At 38.4% G+C, this 18175-nt stretch overlaps 1 protein-coding gene across 9 annotated transcripts in view; it reads right to left on the bottom strand.

The window, feature by feature from the left end:
• Positions 1-18175, bottom strand: part of NCOA6 (nuclear receptor coactivator 6) — a 114688-nt gene that overhangs the window by 32001 nt on the left and 64512 nt on the right. For 8 of the 9 annotated variants that reach the window (XM_039248688.1, XM_039248689.1, XM_039248690.1 and 5 more), the window contains 4 exons: positions 16056-16211; positions 12481-12603; positions 2541-2669; positions 974-1846 (listed from right to left, as the gene is read on the bottom strand). In XM_039248688.1, coding sequence (XP_039104619.1) covers positions 974-1846; positions 2541-2669; positions 12481-12603; positions 16056-16211 — 1281 coding nt within the window. The remainder of the gene's footprint in view (positions 1-973; positions 1847-2540; positions 2670-12480; positions 12604-16055; positions 16212-18175) is intronic. The other variant, XM_039248691.1, reaches the window with a different exon arrangement.

Raw genomic sequence — 18175 nt, 5'->3', positions numbered from 1 at the left:
TAAAAACTTCTCAGGATTTAAATATCAGAGCCTGCACGTCAGTAAAATTAATTACAAGAGAGTGAAAAGACTGATGAGCAACTTAATTTCACCAGAAACCATGAGAACATGCCTTTGCTATGTTGCACTAAAGATGCAAGGGTTTTTTCTGGGTAGGCAATGGGTGTCTTTTGGTGGGAATATGTTCATCAGATGACAGTATTACTGACACTCTCTATACCTTACTGAAAAGCTCCAAGCACATTCATGTGCACTAGATCAATGATTAATAAGATAAATAATAAACATGGAGATGGATAAGTTTTACTGTAATCGTTTTACCTCTCACACATTAAGCTCCATTGCTTTTTCTTCATACAAGAGGCACCTTACAAAATAAATAAATAAATCTCCTTTAGGTATAACTGGTGGAATTCCCTCTCTAAGGAGCAGGCATTGGCATTATAAAACTATAAAAGTCAATGATCTCTGAACTTATTCCCCTTTAACACTTTAATCACATTTAACAAATACCATGCTTACTACTTTACTAAGATTATCAAACTTGAAAACTCGAAGGGCCTTTTCCCCAAAGGACCCTGTATTTATTTTTTTCATTTTTGCTCTATTGCATAATCTTAATTTTTTTTTCAACAGCTGAGCGGTTTAAGTTACTAAAATGTATGTTTCTTCTGGACATTTTAATTTACCAGTCCAAGATCAAGCAAAAATAATTTAAAAAACAAAATGAAAATCTCTATATTGACTTTTACCTGTATTTTTATCCAGAGGACTAGATTAAATGTAACCAGTAAGATGCTGCATAATATATCAAATCAATAATGTATCAAGTTAACTAAGTTACATCAAGTGTCACCACTATATCCAAAAGCCAAATAATTACATCCTCCCTCCATTAACTCTAAAAATTAAAGTTTTACTAAGATCTATCTCCAGTAAATTTATCAACACAAATAACTTCAGTGCTCCTCACCTCCTAGGCCTGGATGTAAACTCTGTGGCCCCTGGTTTGGTGGCTGCTGCTGCATCACCATGAAGTTAGGTGGCACATTTCCCTGTTGAACCATAGGATTCCGACCGGGAGAGCTGACAGGCTGCTGAAATCCCTGGGGAAGTGGGTTATTTTGAGGTGGCCTTGGTCCCATCTGCTGCTGAGTTTGGTTAACCGTTGGGGAGGAAGCAGGGGATCCCTGCTGGAAGGAGGAGGGTGAGGAGGCAGGAGACTTGTTGGTGAGGTGGGGCTGCTGCAGGGGGGTTGGGACCCTGGAGGGCCCGCCCTGCAAGCTCTTCATCTGAGGAGCTGTGAACTGGCCTGGGTTGCTCATCTGAGGAAAGTTTGTATGGGCTTGTGAGGCTTGCTGGCTGCCAAAGGGATATGGAGGGGGTGGGTGGGAAGGTGTCTGTACCGTGGCTAAGGATGGTCTTGCCTGGAGCTGCTGTTGCATTGGGCCAGGCAAGGGAGCCTTCTTCCACCCTTGGCTTGCAGTCATTGTGCCCAGAGAACCCTGGGCTGGAGGAGGCTGAAGGGCTCCAGAAGGCAGCTGGTTCCAGCCTGGAGGAACAGGCACCTGAGTTGGGGCAGTAAACTGGGGTCTCATTCCCTGTGGCTGTTGCTGCTGATGCTGCTGTGGGGGTCTTGCCTGCAATTGCTGCTGCTGCTGCTGCTGTTGTTGTTGTTGTTGTTGTTGTTGTTGTTGCTGCTGCTGCTGCAGCTGGGGAAAATTAGCTGGGTTCATTTGTCTGTTCACAGGGACAGGCTGCATCGGGTGGTGTGGGGGAGCTAAAGATCCTGAGGGATGATTTTGCTGCTGTATATGGAGCCCAGAGAGGAGTGGATCCATTGCATCTGTTTAAAGACAGTCGATAAAGCAATAATTAAACTACTAAAACTCTAGATCCTATAGTAGTCCTGGAAATTCTGAAAAATATAGAGTAAAATCCCCTGGTACCTTCAATGAAATGTTTGCAAGAACCTTCTATATGCAAAACAACACACCAAGATGACAGAAAGATGAATATTGTCTATAAAGAGCTTATGGTTTAAAAATGGATCAAGAGCCAAACATAAAATGTGGAGAGCAGTATTTTCCAAAGCATATTCTTGGGAACTATGTTCATTAGTGTTGTAAGAAAATAAAACAAAATAGTCAATTTGGTCTGGGAAACAATTCAATCTAACCACCTTAGATTTCTTCATAGCAGGACTTCCAGTGCCTCCAATATATTAATTCTGAATCTCTAGAAAAGAGGTAACATATGATGCACTTACAAAATTTATTATAGAATACTCTACCAAGAAGTATCTTGCAGGACTAAGTAGCCCAACGAATGCATTTTTAGGAATGTTGGGTTATAACTGATAAAAGAAAGACATTCTGAGAAGGGAATGATGACTTTCAACTTAAATAGGGCAGATTTTGTAAAGAACGTGGTATTTGAGTTGGGCAGTTGGGAACTTGGAATCAGACACAGCTGAATTCTGTAATGATCTCTACAGGGAGTTCCAGCCTCTTTAAGCCACTAAGATTGGAGGGCATTACCTGACTGAGAAGCAGGGCGAGGAGTCCTGGGCTGCAGCTCTGAATTGGGGCCTGGTGCCATCATGGAAGATGACACATTTCCACTCTGGGGTATCATAACAGTGGCAGGGCTGGTCATCCTTATTAGTCCTAAAGGAAAACGAAAATCCATAGAATAGAGTACTGGAAATGGTACAGCATTTGTTTTTAAGTAAAATATCTCAAGAATATAAAAAGGTATGGGGCGCCTGGGTGGCTTAGTCGGTTAAGCGTCCGACTTTCGCTTAGGTCATGATCTCGCAGTTCGTGGGTTCGAGCCCTGCGTCAGGCTCTGTGCTGACTGCCTGCTCAGAGCCTGGAGCCTGTTTTGGAGTCTGTATCTCCCTCTCTCTCTGACCCTCCCCTGCTCACGCTGTCTCTCTCTCTCTCTCTCTCTCTCTCTCTCTCTCCTAGAAATAAATAAAAATATTTTTTTAAAAATTGAAAGCAGAAAAGTAAGTACTTATGTTGTGCTCCTGAAGTTCCTTATTCCTCTTTTCATTGTTGAATATGATGTTATTTATGGACTTGTCATATATGGCCATCCTGTTGAAGTTTANCCCTCTCTCTCTGACCCTCCCCTGCTCACGCTGTCTCTCTCTCTCTCTCCTAGAAATAAATAAAACATTAAAAAAAAAATTTAAAAGAATATAAAAAGGTATGGAAAATTTCTGTACCCATCATCTACATTGTTAATTAACATTTTGCCCCATCTCCTTCAGATACATATGTAGATACAGAAGTCCCCTACTCCTTCCCAATCTCATTCCACTCCTGCTCTCTTATAATTGCTCTCTTATAATTGGGATTAATAGTTCCATGTATGTTTATCTTTTCTACATACATAGGTAAACTGCACAGCATTTCTGTATGCTTTTAATCTTTGTAAAAATGGCATACTCTGTCTTTTTCAGTTTCCTTTTTCACTTAATATTGTTTTTTGAGATCCATCCATCTTGACTTCTACAATAGTGATCCATTTTATGGAACCCATACACTTATTCTGCTGATGAATCGTAAGGTTCTCCCTCCTACTGCCCTAAATTTTGATTCTTACAATTCTGCAATGTCATGTCTTCTTGTAGACATGTGTCTTTAGACTATATACTTAAGAGTTCCTAGGTTTTAAATTATAAGCATCTTCCATCTTACTAGATATTGCCAAACTGCTCATAAGTGGTTATTCCAGGGGTACCTGGCTGGCTCAGTCAGAGGACGCTGACTCCTGATCTTGGGGTCATGAGTTCACGCCTCATGTTGGGTAAGAGATTACTTAGGTAAATAAACTTTAAAAAAAAAAGTGGCTATTCCAATTTATATTCCAACTAGCAGTTTGAGAACTCCTCTTGTTCCATGTCTTTCCAATTTCTGATACTGTTAAGGCTTTTTAGGATTTACTATCTATATTAATAAGTGAAAATATATTATCCTCTCTTCATGTCTTCCTTTGATTTTTGGTATCAAGATTAAAAAGTAACTTCAAAAAAGAGAAAAGCATGTTTCCTTTTTCTATGCTCTGGAAGAACATGTGTATCTGTTCTTTAAATGTTTAGTAAAATCACCTGGAAATAATCTGGGCCTGTGGGTTATTCATAAGGAGACAGATTTTTATTATTTCACAATTTCTTAAATATAGATTTTTCAAGTTTTCTTAAGTCAGTTTCGGTTAATTTATATTTTTAAGAAAACTGTTAATTTGCTGATGCTTTAAAATTTATTAGGATAAAGTTATTCTCAACTTTTTTCTATTCACTGAGATATAAATCATATATTATAAAATTCACCCTTTTAATTTTTATTTTATTATTATATTTTATGATTCTATTTCTAAACCTTATTCCTTTAAGTTTTTTAAAGAACATAATTTGTCAAGTTAGCTAACATACAGTGTATACAGTGTGCTCTTGGCTTCAGGAGTAGATTCCCATGATCCTTCGCTTATATACAACACCCAGTGCTCATCCCAACAAGTGGCCTCCTCAATGCCTATCACCTATTTGCCTCTCCTCTTCATCACCCCATCAACTCTCAGTTTGTTCTCTGTATTTAAGAGTCTCTTATGGTTTGCTTCCTTCTCTGCTTGAAACTATTTCTTCCTCTTCTCTTCCTCCCCATGGTCTTCTGTTAAGTTTCTCAAATTCCACATTAGAGGGAAAACCTATGATATCTGTCTCTCTCTGACTTATTTCACTTAGCATAATACCCTTCAGTTCCATCCATGTTGTTGGAAATGGCAAGATATCATTCTTTCTCATTGCCAAGTAGTATTCCATTGTATATACATATCACATCTTCTTTATCCATTCATCAGTTGATGGACATTTGGGCTCTTCCCATAATTCGGCTATTGTTGATAGCATGGCTACAAACATTAGGGTACATGTGCCCCTATGAATCAGCACTCCTGTATCCTCTGGATAAACTCCTAGTAGTGCTATTGCTGGGTCATAGGGTAATCCTATTTTCTTTTTAATTTTTAAATCTTTATTTATTTTTGAGAGAGAAAGAGTGTGAGTGGGGGAGGAACAGAGAGAGTGGGAGACACAGACTCCAAAGCAGGCTCCAGGCTCTGAACTGTCAGCACAGAGCCTGATATGGGGCTTGAACTCATGAACCATGAGTTCATGACCTGAGCCAAAGTTGGAGGCTTAACCAACTAAGCCACCCAGGCACGGGTAGTTCTATTTTTAATTTTTTGAGGAAGCTCCATAATGTTTTCCAGAGTGGCTGCACCAATTTGCATTCCCACCAATACAGCAAGAGGGTTCCCGTTTCTCCCCATCCTTACCAACATCTGTTGTTTTCTGAGTTGTTAATTTTAGCCACACTGACTGGTGTGAGGTGGCATCTCACTGTGGTTTTGATTTGTACTTTCCTGACATACTATAAAATTCATCCTTTTAAAATAATTTTTAGTTTTTGAGAGAGACAAGTGCAAACTTGGAAGGAGCAGAGTGAGAGGAAGGGAGAGAATCTGTGCTGAGTGCACAGTCCAATACTGGGCTCAGTCTCACGGACTGTGACATCATGACCCGAGCTGAAATCAAGAGATTCAGACACTATACCCACTTAACCCACTGAGCCACCAAGGTGCCCCAAAAGTCACCCTTCTGAAGTGTACATTTTTTTCTTTCTCTATATTGCTTATGCCTTCTTTTTTGTTTTACCAGATTCATCAGTTTTAGTTGTTTTCAAACAAACATCTTTGGTTTTGCTGCTTTCTTCTATTTTTGTTTTAATTTATACTTTATCTCTGCTCTTTATTATTTCCTTCCTCCCAAATTATTATTTTGTTCTTTTTCTCAATTCTTAGGTCAGAAACTTAGCTTCTTAATTTTCAGTTCATGTTCTGCTCTAATATAGTTAGAGGGCTTAAATTTTCTTCCACATGCTATACTGGCTACATCTCACAAATTTTGATATATACTATTTTCATTATCCCACTTTAAATATTTTTTTGCTGTCCATCATAATTGCTTTTAAATCATGGATATTCAGAATATATTTAAAATTTTCTAAAATACAAATTTGGCTAGCTGTTTTTTGCTTGCTACTGACTTAATTGTACTGCAGTCAGAGAACATGATCTGTGTGATACCCATATTTGGTATTTAATGAAACTTGGTTTTATAAACATACATGGTCGATTTTTGAATTACTAGTGCATGCTTTCTATATATCTCCATTATATCAAACTATTTTACTTATGTTATTCAAGCTTTATCCTTACTGATTCTCAAAATAAGTTTAATACATCAATTACTAACACAGGTGTGTTAACATCCCTTCTAAGATGTGATATCTCCATGCAATCCTGTCCACTTTTGCCTCACATATTTTGAGGCTAGGTTATTAAGTACATAAAAGTTTAGCTATCTTTCTGATGAGCATTTTCTTTTATATCATACAGCAGCCCTATTTATCCTAATGCTTTTTATCTTAAAGTCTATTGATATATCCCTTTTCTTAGTTAATATTCACATGGATTATCTTTTTTTCCATCCTTTTAACTATGAACTGTGTCCTTATGTTTTATGTGCTTCCTGTAAAAGCACATAACTAAGCCCAAGATGATAATTCAATCTGATTAACCACTGTCTTTTTATCAGTGTTCACAATACATTTACCTGTACTGTTAATTACTGTATATTTTGACTCATTTTATCATCTTAGGATACCAATGCTTTTTACCCCTTCTATGGTGCTTTTCTATTTTTTCTATGCTGTTTTCCTAATTTTCTTAGATTTTACTGAATTTTTTCCAACACGCCCTTCCTTTCTACTCCTCCACTCCTAGTTTAGAAGTTACACACTTTTAAATTTTTCTTTCATAGTTTATTGTCAAGTTGGTTTCCATACAGCACCCAGAGCTCATCACAACAAGTGCCTCCTGCATGCCCATCAACCCCCTTCCCCTCTCCCCCACCCCCATTAGCCCTCAGTTTGTTCTCAGCATTCAAAAGTCTCTCATGGTTTGCCTCCCTCCCTCTTCCCAACTATTTTCCCCCTTCTCCTCCCCCATGGTCCTCTATTAAGTTTCTTCTAATCCACCCATAAGTGAAAACATATGGTATCTGTCTTTCTCTTCCTGACTTATTTCACTCAGCATAACACCCTCAAGTTCCATCCACATTGCAAATGGCCAGATTTCATTCTTTCTCATTGCCATGTAGTATTCCGTTGTATAAACCATATCTTCTTGATCTATCTGTCAGCTGATGGATGAAATTACACATTTTAGGAGTGCCTGGGTGTCTCAGTTGACTTCAGCTCATGGTTTCATGGGTTCGAGCTCCACATCAAGCTCTGTGCTGACAGTTCAGAGCCTGAAACCTGCTTCAGATTCTGTATCTCCATCTTTCTCTGCCCCTCCCCCACTTGCACTCTGTCTCTCTCTCAAAAATAAACATTAAAAGATTAAAAAAAGAAGTTATAAATTTTATTTCTATTATTTTAATATCTTTAAAATATAAACAGACATACTCAATTTAAAGAGTAGGTTTTATTAAAAAATTTATTTCAAGTATTGCTAAATAAGCCAATACTTATGTAGATTTACCCCATGTTTACCAATTATTTAGCTCACCATTCCTTCTTAGACCTTATTTCTTCCATCTTAGGTTTGATTTTCTTCTTCCTGAAGAAGATTCTTGAGCAGTGCAATTAGCAAGAGTCTGGTAATGGTAACTTCTCTTAGTGTCTTTGAAAAGGTATTTTATACTACTCTTGACAGTATAGATAGATAGGTTTAAAATCCTAGGCTGTCAATTATTTTCTCATCACTTTGAAAATATTATTCCGATGTTTCCTGGCTTCCAATGTTGCTGTTGAGAAAACAGTTGTGATCTGATAGCTTTTTCTTTGTAAATAATTGGTCCTTTATTGTAAGCTCCCTTTAACATTCTCTTTGTTTTTTATGTTTTATAGTTTTTCAGATTTGTGTCAAATGTGGATTTATTTTCAATTATATTGCTCAGGATTTCTGAGGATTCACATTTTTCACCAAGGTTGGAAAAAAAATTCAGCCATTCTCTCTACTGGCCCTCTTCAATTTCTTTATCTTCTTCTTCTGGAACCCTTTTCAGATATATGTTAAACCTTCTCATTTTATCCATGTCTCTTGACCTCTTTCATATTCCCACCTCTTTATTTTTAATTTGCTGCATTTTGGGTAATTTCTTCAAATTCACCTTCCAATTCAGCTGCGTCTAGTTTGCTGAACAAGTTATTCACTGCAATAATTTTTAAATTTCTAGACGTTCTGGGTGTTTTTCACAAAATTATTTTTTTAATTGAAAAAAATATTTTTAATGTTTTATTTTTCAGAGATAACAGAGAGACAGTGAGAGTAGGGGAGGAGTGGAGAGAAAGGGAGACACAGAATCCAAAGCAGGCTTCTCCAGGCTCTGAGCTGTCAGCACAGTGCCTGATGCAGGACTCAAACTTACAAACTGCGAGATAATGACCTTAGCTGAAGTTGGATGCTTAACCAACTGACCCACCCAGGCACCCCTTTTTTTAATGTTTATTTATTTTTGAGAAAGACAGAGTGTGAGCAGGGAAGGGGCAGAGAGACAGAGAGAGGGAGACACAGAATCAGAAGTAGACTCCAGGCTCCGAGCTGTCAGCACAGCCAGGCATGGGGCTCGAACCCATGAATGGGGAGATCATGACCTGAGTTGAAGGTGGACACTTAACCAACTGAGCCACCCAGGTGCTCCTCCAAAATTCTATTTTGATGGTGTTTTGTTCTCTTGTGATTTTCATCATTTTATACATCCTGATATTCCTATTATTATAAATTATCTAGAATTTTGTTTTTTTTTTTTAATGCTTTTTATTTATTTCTAGGAGAGAGAGAGACAGAGAGAGAAAGAGACAGCGTGAGCAGGGGAGGGTCAGAGAGAGAGGGAGTCACAGACTCGGAAACAGGCTCTAGGCTCTGAACTGGCAGTCAGCACAGAGCCTGACGCGGGGCTCGAACCCACGAACCGCGAGATCATGACCTAAGCAAAAGTCGGACGCTTGACCGACTAAGCCACCCAGGTGCCCCAAATTATCTAGAATTTTGGAGGGAGGGAGTCTAGTCCTACATTTTATGAATCTGGAGTATAAACTCATTTATACTAGGGCTTTAACTATGAGAAGTCTGCAATGGCTTGGGTTGAGACTATGTCCAGAGCATCAACAATTATTACTAGTCTAGAACCACTTAATAATTTAGCTTGACTGTTCCAGGGTCATTTCAATAACATATTAAATGTCCAACATGAATCAGAGTAGAGAAGACAATTCCATAATCACCATTTCCCCCAACTCCCAACTAGAACCCAGGCCAATACATGTAAGTTTTGCATTTGTCTCCCTCTGTGTCAGAGGGTGAAAAATTTCTAACTACCTTTCACTGAAAATTCTAGTTTCACAATGGATAACTTCCTTCTTTATGTAAACCCAAGCCAGGTTTCATATTTTATCCCTTCCTGGCCATTAAAACTCAAAGCCTTTGGTCCCTGGAGAATCTCCTCATTTGTTTACTGATACTTAAATTTTTATCTTTGACTTCTTTTTCGCTTTAGGGATTTCCTTTACTTTCTTACAAGGTCAGCTGTGCATTATATGTTATATTTTGTCCAGCATTTTTGGGTGTTGTGTAGTTGGGACAGTTAGGTAAACGTTTATCTGTCTATAACTGGATTTGTCTCTGAAGAACCCAGCTCAGTTTTTCAAAGATGGTAATTAGACAGTAAGAAAGTTCTCAGCAGATAAGAAGAAACAGGTTTTCTCAGTTTACAATGAGCTTTCTATCTTTAGAAATGTTCAAGAGCATGTTGACTACATGTTCAGTAGTGACACTCTAAAATATATTCCAGCACTAGGTAAGAATCTAGACTAGATCCATGGTTCTCAACCTGGGGCAATTTTGTCCCCCAGAGAATGTTTGGCAACATCTGAAGACATTTTTGGTTGGCACAATTAGAGGGAAGATGTGGTACTGCTATTGGCATCTGGTACCATCTGGTAGGTAGAGGCCAAGCAGGCTGCTAATGCTCAGGACAGCTCCCCACAGCAAAGGATGATCAGCCCAAAATATTAATAGTGATGAGGTCAAGAAACCATGACTAAATGACTATGGCACCCTTACTAATTTTGGCAGTTCTACATGGCTACCAAAAAAAAAAAAAAAAAAAAAAAAAAAAAAGGCTATGGATTTGGTTTTAATTACAAAAGACTTCTGGCTTATCAGTCAACATCTGTTGCCAGTGCTAAGAGAACAAGGTAATACTAAGAATAATTGACAATCCAAGACATTCTAGACAGACAATTCTAAAGTCATTTATTACTGTTTTAGAAGTTAAATCTCTTTCCCTTAAAATTTTCTCTGTTTATAAATGTTTAACCTAATATTGAATTTTATTTGCAACCATTGTCCCAATGGACAACAGAAAAATATTCCTAAAGTATGCTTGGCAGTAAAGAAAGATACCTAGGGGTTAAAATGTTGCTATGACTACAGATCATTACTAATTGATTATTCCTTCAACTTTATATTACATATATTATCAAAATCAGTACCCTTCATTAAATTCCAATCTAACTTGATTTCAACCTAAAGCTTTAAGTTTCCTATATCGACAATGAACTGTATCACTATAATTTACACTTACATCCTAGACATGCTTAGTAAATATGCCTGCTGTTTTTCAGATCCTAGCCTAGGGATGCTTGCATTAGTGTGTTGATGTCAGTTTTAATAGAGTTCTAAAATTTTAAGTCTGGAAGGAATCCATAGCATTGTTTCCAGGACATAATTAATGTTTCCAGGTAATTATGGTCAATAAATTTTAAGTCATCTGTCCAGGAGTTGAGACTAGAACTCAGGTTTCTTGACTCTCATTCTAGATATATTCTTTCACTAACTACATGCAACTTGGCCAAAGTCTTCCCACTCTGGTTCTTCAGTAATGGCACTAACATCACTGGTTATCTCTCATTAGGCTACCAGAATACCAACTGCTCAGATTTCTGTGGAGAACTGTTACTACTGACCCCCTACTACAGGTACCAGGCTAGGTACTGTACATCTACTATGTGGTATTCAGTAACAGCCCAATAGCACAGGTCTTGACATATAACAGGAACTCTGTAAGTGTCAGCTTCATGGCTCAGGACTCATCCACCTTCAAATATGAGCACAAAAGACTGTAAACATTGCTATCTGATTTTTTAGGTGAAGAAACTGTTGCTTGGAAAGGTACAGTGAGTAGCCTGAGATAACCAGGAAATGGTACTGTCAGGATAAAAATCTAGTCCCAATTTTATGTGGCCAAGTCTTCAGCTACAGTTCAGAACAATAGCTTTATAAATTGAGCTTCTCCATTCTGCTGTATTTCTTTAAGAGCTACTGTGGTAAGTGGGAAGGTGAATGACTGAGTATAGTTTCAGGTGGTTACTCTGCTTCAACCACCGTAGCTGTGCTTTTCCAGTTTATGTGAATAAAAGTCCTGAAGCAAAAAAAGTTTGAAAGCCACTAGTATAGTGAAAAGAGCACTGGACTAGGAGTTAGATCTGTGATGTTAGCCTATTCCTACTTGACCCTGGATGAACTGTTTCATTTCTGTGGGCTCCAGTTTCCTCAGCTTTAAATGAGAGAGTCCACTCAATTCTAATATTTTGTGATTCACAGAATATTGAGTTGATTCTCTAAAAAAAAATTTCATTTTTACTACAAAAGTAAACAAATAATTTATAATTCTCTCAAATTCTAAATACCTAAAAACTAGTATTCTTCCGATTCCACGTAAACACACAAGAACCCTCAGCTCAGATTCTCAGCCTCAGAGAAAGTGGAAGTTGGAAAGCTACATTTTCCATTATGCTATAAACATTTTGAGGGTATAAAATATTTTATTCATTTCTTTTTAAAAAAATTTTATCATTTTTATTTTATTTTTTAAACATTTATTTATTTGGGGGGAGGAGGAGTAGAGAGAGAGGGAAACACAGAATCTGAAGCAGGCTCTAGGCTCTGAGCTGTCAGCACAGAGCCCAATGCAGGGCTTGGACCCATGAACCACAAGATCATGACCTGAACTGAAGTCGGACACCAAACTGACTGAGCCACTTAGGTGCCCCTATTTTATTCATTTCTATCTCCAACACTTTGAGCAGAGTCTGTCCTACAATAAGAACTCAACAAATGTTTGCTGCACAGCTCAGTGCTCATCTATCTATGTTTAGGAATGAGCCCATGCTCTGTGATTCTACCTTCCTGGGTGATTTACATCTTGTTTTCCTAAATCAGTAAACAAAGATGTGCCAGGGACCCCCACCTATTTTGCAAAACTCAAATGATCATACATTAGCAGATAAAGGGACAAAAGGAAACCAGTAAAATGTCATATGATTGAGTGAGAGATCTCACCTGGACCACCTGCCATGGGAAATGCTGCCTCCATCCTAACTGAATTTCCGGCTCCCATGGGTCCATTCATTCTCACATCTTGGCTTCGGTTCTGAGCCAAAGCCAGGTTGATAGCACCTTCCCCTGAAAAAATGACAAGTTACAAAAAAAGAAACCATCAGAATAAGACGCAAATGTTGTTTAAAAACAGGTACACAAGAGCTTTAGTTTTCTGTGTTTTTGAAAAACTATGGTAAGTTTACCACCACAAAAAGGGGAGCTTCAATACTATATAGGTCTTTCTTCAACTTCACTTGATTAGGTTTACTTATATGAAGCACAAGGAGAACATAATCAATCCTCACAATACAGCAGATGGACAATCATTAACGATGTATAGTGTCCGGAGAGAGCTTACAACTCTGCATATCTATTTTCAACTAGCTCAGAATGTGTGCATGTCCATGTGTGTGAGAAGGAAGAAAATGTTCTCAGAAAGTCTCAAAATCCTAGAATACCTTTTGGGAATTTACGACCAGAAGGCAGAGACAGGAGTAAGTTTAATGGAGAAAGAACATATGATAGTATAAGGACATTGTAGTATTTGTGAGCAAAATCCCATTTTCCTTCCAACTACTGCAATATAAACAGATATACATTAGAGATATTCATGCAATGAAGAATAGATGGGTTGCTACTAATCTACTTTTGCAGCATCTAATTATAAGACCAACATTCATATAGAGTTTTTAATACTTAGAAAATTTTATCTCATCTGAACCTCACAATATCCTGATAAGTAACATCTAGAAGTGTTACATCTTATTAGACCCTAAACTTAGAGGTAACTTAATTGAATTTTACTTGGTTTAATGATAAAAAGAAACAAATTTCAGGAGACTTCCTGCACTTAATCCAAAATTTTGACTCCTGTTACTCTGTATTATAGCACCACCTTGTGGATAGATATAAGTATAGCTAGCCAGTGGCTAAGGAGGTGAAAGGCAGCATTCACTGGCATCCTTCCTTAGGTACTATATAGGGCTCTGGTTTACAGAGCCAGATGATATAGTGAAAGCTAATGAGGACACAGTAGTTTCCTGTCTTGTCATTGATACGTCACCTGTCTGTATTAAGTATTTCCAGCAGGCAGGTAGGCTGGCTGGTCATAGGGAACAAACATCCTACTAATAAAGGATTGATTGCCAGGGGCTACCAGTTTCACAAAAGCAAAGCTGCTGCCACCACTTTCACTCCTGCCTGAATTCCGAGGTAGCAGGAGGAGAGAAAAGGAGATCACCTGGGACACACATGCATATCCTAAAAGTTAAAGAACTCTTTTCTGTAACGTGATAATCATTGCCGTATGTGAACTTTATAATTTCTTGAAATATGTTATCTATTTTACTTTCTTGATGGTACTTCTGCTTTAATTTATGGCAATAACAATAAAGGGGAGCCAGTACCTTATCCTTTTAAAAGAACTTAGGGGAAGGAGGATGGATTAAAAGAAGAAACTGGTGTTTCCTTTCTCCAGTGCAAAACACTACCATGTAAGGTTTCAAAGCCCTTTTAACTCACATAAATAGGTAACAGAGACCATAAAACATTTAAAGTTTTTAAGAAACCACTCACTTATGTGTTTCATAAAACATAAATGGCCTATATAGTGTTATTGTAGCCAACAGCTGTTTTACTCCCACTCTTCCCAAAAGTTCATCCTATATCTTATAGATTGCTGTGAACTAATTTTACTTCACTGGATCCTTTTAGATAGTCTACCATTTTTCATAATAGACTCGTTGTTTAAACTTCTAGTCCGTTGTTTATCAAATGATGGGATTTCCTCCATTTCTCTACCTATAATCCCCTCTAAATCTTCATTTGTTTGTTGGTATTGCCCCTTTTGGGGCACAGCAACCTACAATCTTACTGCACAACATGTGTCTCACTCCTGCATATGTAATGTTAATTTTTCAGCTTCCAAGGTTTTGTGGAGCATTTAGGCTCTAAGTAAGGACAGGTTAGGAAGGTTCGGCCCACCAGTAGAAGGAAAAGCTGAAATCACAGGTTGCCACTTCGTCTGCATCAATACAGGAGGTGAAGAAAGGTTCTAGTTCACAGGGCTTCCAAAGATAGAATGTTCTCTGTGCTCCCCTCTTCCTGGTACTTCTGTCTCTCACAGGTTTGTCTCCCTCACCAAGGTCAGGAACTTCTTCTGAGCTCATAACAGCAAGGACCATATTATACTTATCATTGTATTCCAAGTGCTAAAGCAAAGTGATGCTATTATGTGTGTGCTTCCCTTGCCTTCATTCAACATATGTTTACTCAGGAAACTAACATGTTCCAGGAAAGCAGAACTACAACAGTGAGCAAAACCAGACATGGTTTCTGCCCTACTGGAGCTTGCAATCTAGGGGAGAATAAAACAATAATCAAATAACTGCTCTGATGAAAGTATGGCATAAATATCTAAGGACAAAAGCCAAACTTTTGTGACAGCATATAACAAAGGACTCTGATTTAGTCAAGGAGTTCAGAAAATAAATCCTCAAGAAGATTTAAGCTGATACGTGAAGGCTGAGTAGATGTTAACTAAGGAAGGGGGAATTGGTAAGGGACAATATTCCATATGCAAAAATACATAAATACAAAGGGCCCATGGCAAGAGGAAGAAATGCATATTCAAGGAATCAGAAGCAAGCTGGAGAGGCTGGAACAGACAGCAAGGAGGAGAGTTGGATGAGTTAAGATTGGATGAGAAAGGTAAGTAGAGGTCAGACCACACAAGGCCATGAGGTTAGAGTAAGAAGTTTGGTCTTTATTCTGTGAACAATAGCAAGCCATAGCAGGGATTTTAAGATAGATGGATGGATGGATGGATGGATGGATGGATGGATGGATTGGATGGATGGTGTGTGTGTGTGTGTGTGTGGCACATTTTCATTATGAAAAGACCATTCTGGCAAAATATTTGAAAAATGAATACTGCTATAAAAAGGACTATTCAGGGCCTCCTAATCTCTGTTAGATGAATAAAGAAATAAGTACTAAAGCTTATTTGGTAGAAGGAAGCAAATAAAATTAGATATTCCTTAAACAACAAATCAGTTAAGAAGGGGCACTTGGGTGACTCAGTTGGTTAAGCAACTGACTCTGATTTCAGCTCAGGTCATGATCTCACAGCTCAGGAATTCGAGCCCCATGCTGGGCTCCATTCTAACAGTGCAGAGCCTGCTTGGGATTCTCTCTCTCTCCCTCTCTCTCTGCCCCTTCACTGCTGATGCGCTCTCTCTCTCTCAAAATAAATAAATAAACTAAAAAAAAAAAAAAGACAAATCAGTTCCCAGTCAGGGTGTCAATAAAATCCAAATCTGACAGACAAAATGAGGCAAGGGAATGGAGTCTGAGGCTATGGATGTGTAAGCATCACCTAGACAAAGCCTTAATCCCTCCTTATCCTAAGGCGTTGCAATGGGAAGCACAGGTTACGTGAGTTATTTGGCATTCTGAAACAGGAGGGGAACAGACAAAGCAGCACAGAAAATCCTGCTACATTCTACTGTTGTTATGATTTGGGTCCAGATGGGCACCTTCAATCTGAACGGAGAGAATCCCCAGATCCCGAAGCTGCTGGTTGTTGCTCTGAGCCAGGATCCGTAGCCGCTCCGCTGCTTCCCGGGGGATGTTGAATGTCACACGCACGCTGTTCCAGGGCTCCACCTTCTGTACCTTTAGCTTGCTGGATTCTTGGTTGTGAAAGAAAGTGAATAATATTAGTAATCCTTTAACCACCAGAAGACATGGAACAAACAAAACCAACCAAAAGCAAAAGAACAAGGCAGAGCATTGGCTTGGAGTAGCTGTGAGAACTAAGTCTTTGGCATTTTACCACTTAGTACCTGAGTGGCCATGACAAATTATTCAACCTTTCTGAAACTTACCTTTCTCTTCTTCTTGAAAACCATGAAAAAGCTATTTCATGAGATTGTGAGTACTAAATGAGAAAATATATGTCAAAAACCTAGCACAGGCCCCTATATACACACATGCACTAAATAAATGGAAAGCAGTTGGATGGAATAAGGAATATAAGACAGAAGAAGAGAGAGATAAATTTAAATGAATAGATTAAAGTCTACTTCTGGATTCCATTCAATGTATGTGAATTGGTATCATGAGAATATTTAGGTCTCAAATTTCATTGAAATTCTATAAATATAAAAAGACAGGATGGAGACTATGCCAGTTCATACCCCTATTTAAATATTAACGAGCACTGGGGCACCTGAGTGGCTTAGTTGGTAAAGCTTCCAACTCTTTTTTTTTTTTTTTAATGTTTTATTTATTTCTGAGAGTGAGAGACAGCGTGAACAGGGGAGGGACAGAGAGAGAGGGAGACAAAGAAACCGAAACAGGCTCCAGGCTCTGAGCACAGAGCCCAATGCGGGGCTCGAACCCACAAACTGTGAGATCATGACCTGAGCCAAAGTTGGACATTTAACCGACTGAGCCACCCAAGTGCCCCTAAGCTTCAAACTCGATCTCAGTTCAGGTCATGATCTCAGGGTCATAAGTTTGAGCCTCACGTGGGGCTCCATGCTCAGCATGGAGCCTACTTAAAAAAAAAAAAAAAAAAATGATGTCTCTGTATAAGATACTGACAAAGACAGGAAGAAGACATTTCTTCCAATATCCTATAAATGCTTCCATTTAAGGAAGAGGCTTTTTTGTCTTTGATTTTACAATTTTTTCCTGATTTAAATAAGAGTAAAATTTTCACTGAAGCACAACGAACTGGAGGGAACAACAATGTACTTTGACAATAAAGCTCAGCTAGGATATGAAAATACTGCATTTCAGCAAGTCTGAAAAGTCAATGCAAACTGCAGGACATGTTTTTAAGAGAAGATACAAAAGTTAACTAATTGAGGAAGTTAATGTTGCTTGTAATTGTGTTTTACAGATGAAAAACAAATCCCAGGCCCAGTTAGCTCAAAGAAAAATTTTTTCAATAACCCCTGGCAAAATAATTTTTCCTTTTGTTATGAAGGTGGCTAAATTAAGTCTTTGGTATCCTTTATTTATGCATTTCAATATCAAGAAAATGGGTCATATAGGCACTGTGTTGTCAAAATCAGATATATGTATAGATAGAGTGAAGTGCCTACATGTTGCCTAAAGTCCCTTCTACCTCCAAAACCACTACACATTGGAAATTAAAATTATCCAGACATGGAGTTCACTTATTCTAATGTGGAAAAAAAAAAAAAAAAGACCACTTGCTAAGAGCAGTAAGATAATACAATCATAAAAATTTTAAAAAGACTAGGCAATATTTAGTCCAAGTCTATTTTACAAGTGAGGAACCTGAGGCCAAGAAAGGCTAAGTGATTTGCCTAGAATCCTGTGGTCACTTGGTAGCATCAGAGATGGGATTAACATCCAGCTATGATTCTCAGGTCAATTTCCTTTCCATGACACTTATGCCTCCAAACAGCAAAAGGTAGAAAGTGAGGGATCCTGGTTCCACAGAGTATATATGCCCAATCCAAAGAATACTAGAGGGGTGCCTAGGTGGCTCAGTCAGTTAAGCGTCCAACTTTGGCTCAGGTCATGATCTCACCGCTCATGGGTTCGAGACCCACATCAGGCTCTATGCAGACAGCTCAGAGCCTGGAGTCTGCTTTGGAGTCTGTGTCTGCCTCTCTCT

The sequence above is a fragment of the Hyaena hyaena genome, unplaced genomic scaffold, assembly GCF_003009895.1.
Source record: "Hyaena hyaena isolate Hyena2069 unplaced genomic scaffold, ASM300989v1 scaffold_315, whole genome shotgun sequence".
Lineage (NCBI taxonomy): Eukaryota > Metazoa > Chordata > Mammalia > Carnivora > Hyaenidae > Hyaena > Hyaena hyaena.
The sequence above is the reverse complement of the archived record's forward strand: the minus strand, read 5'-3'. Positions and strand labels throughout refer to the sequence as shown.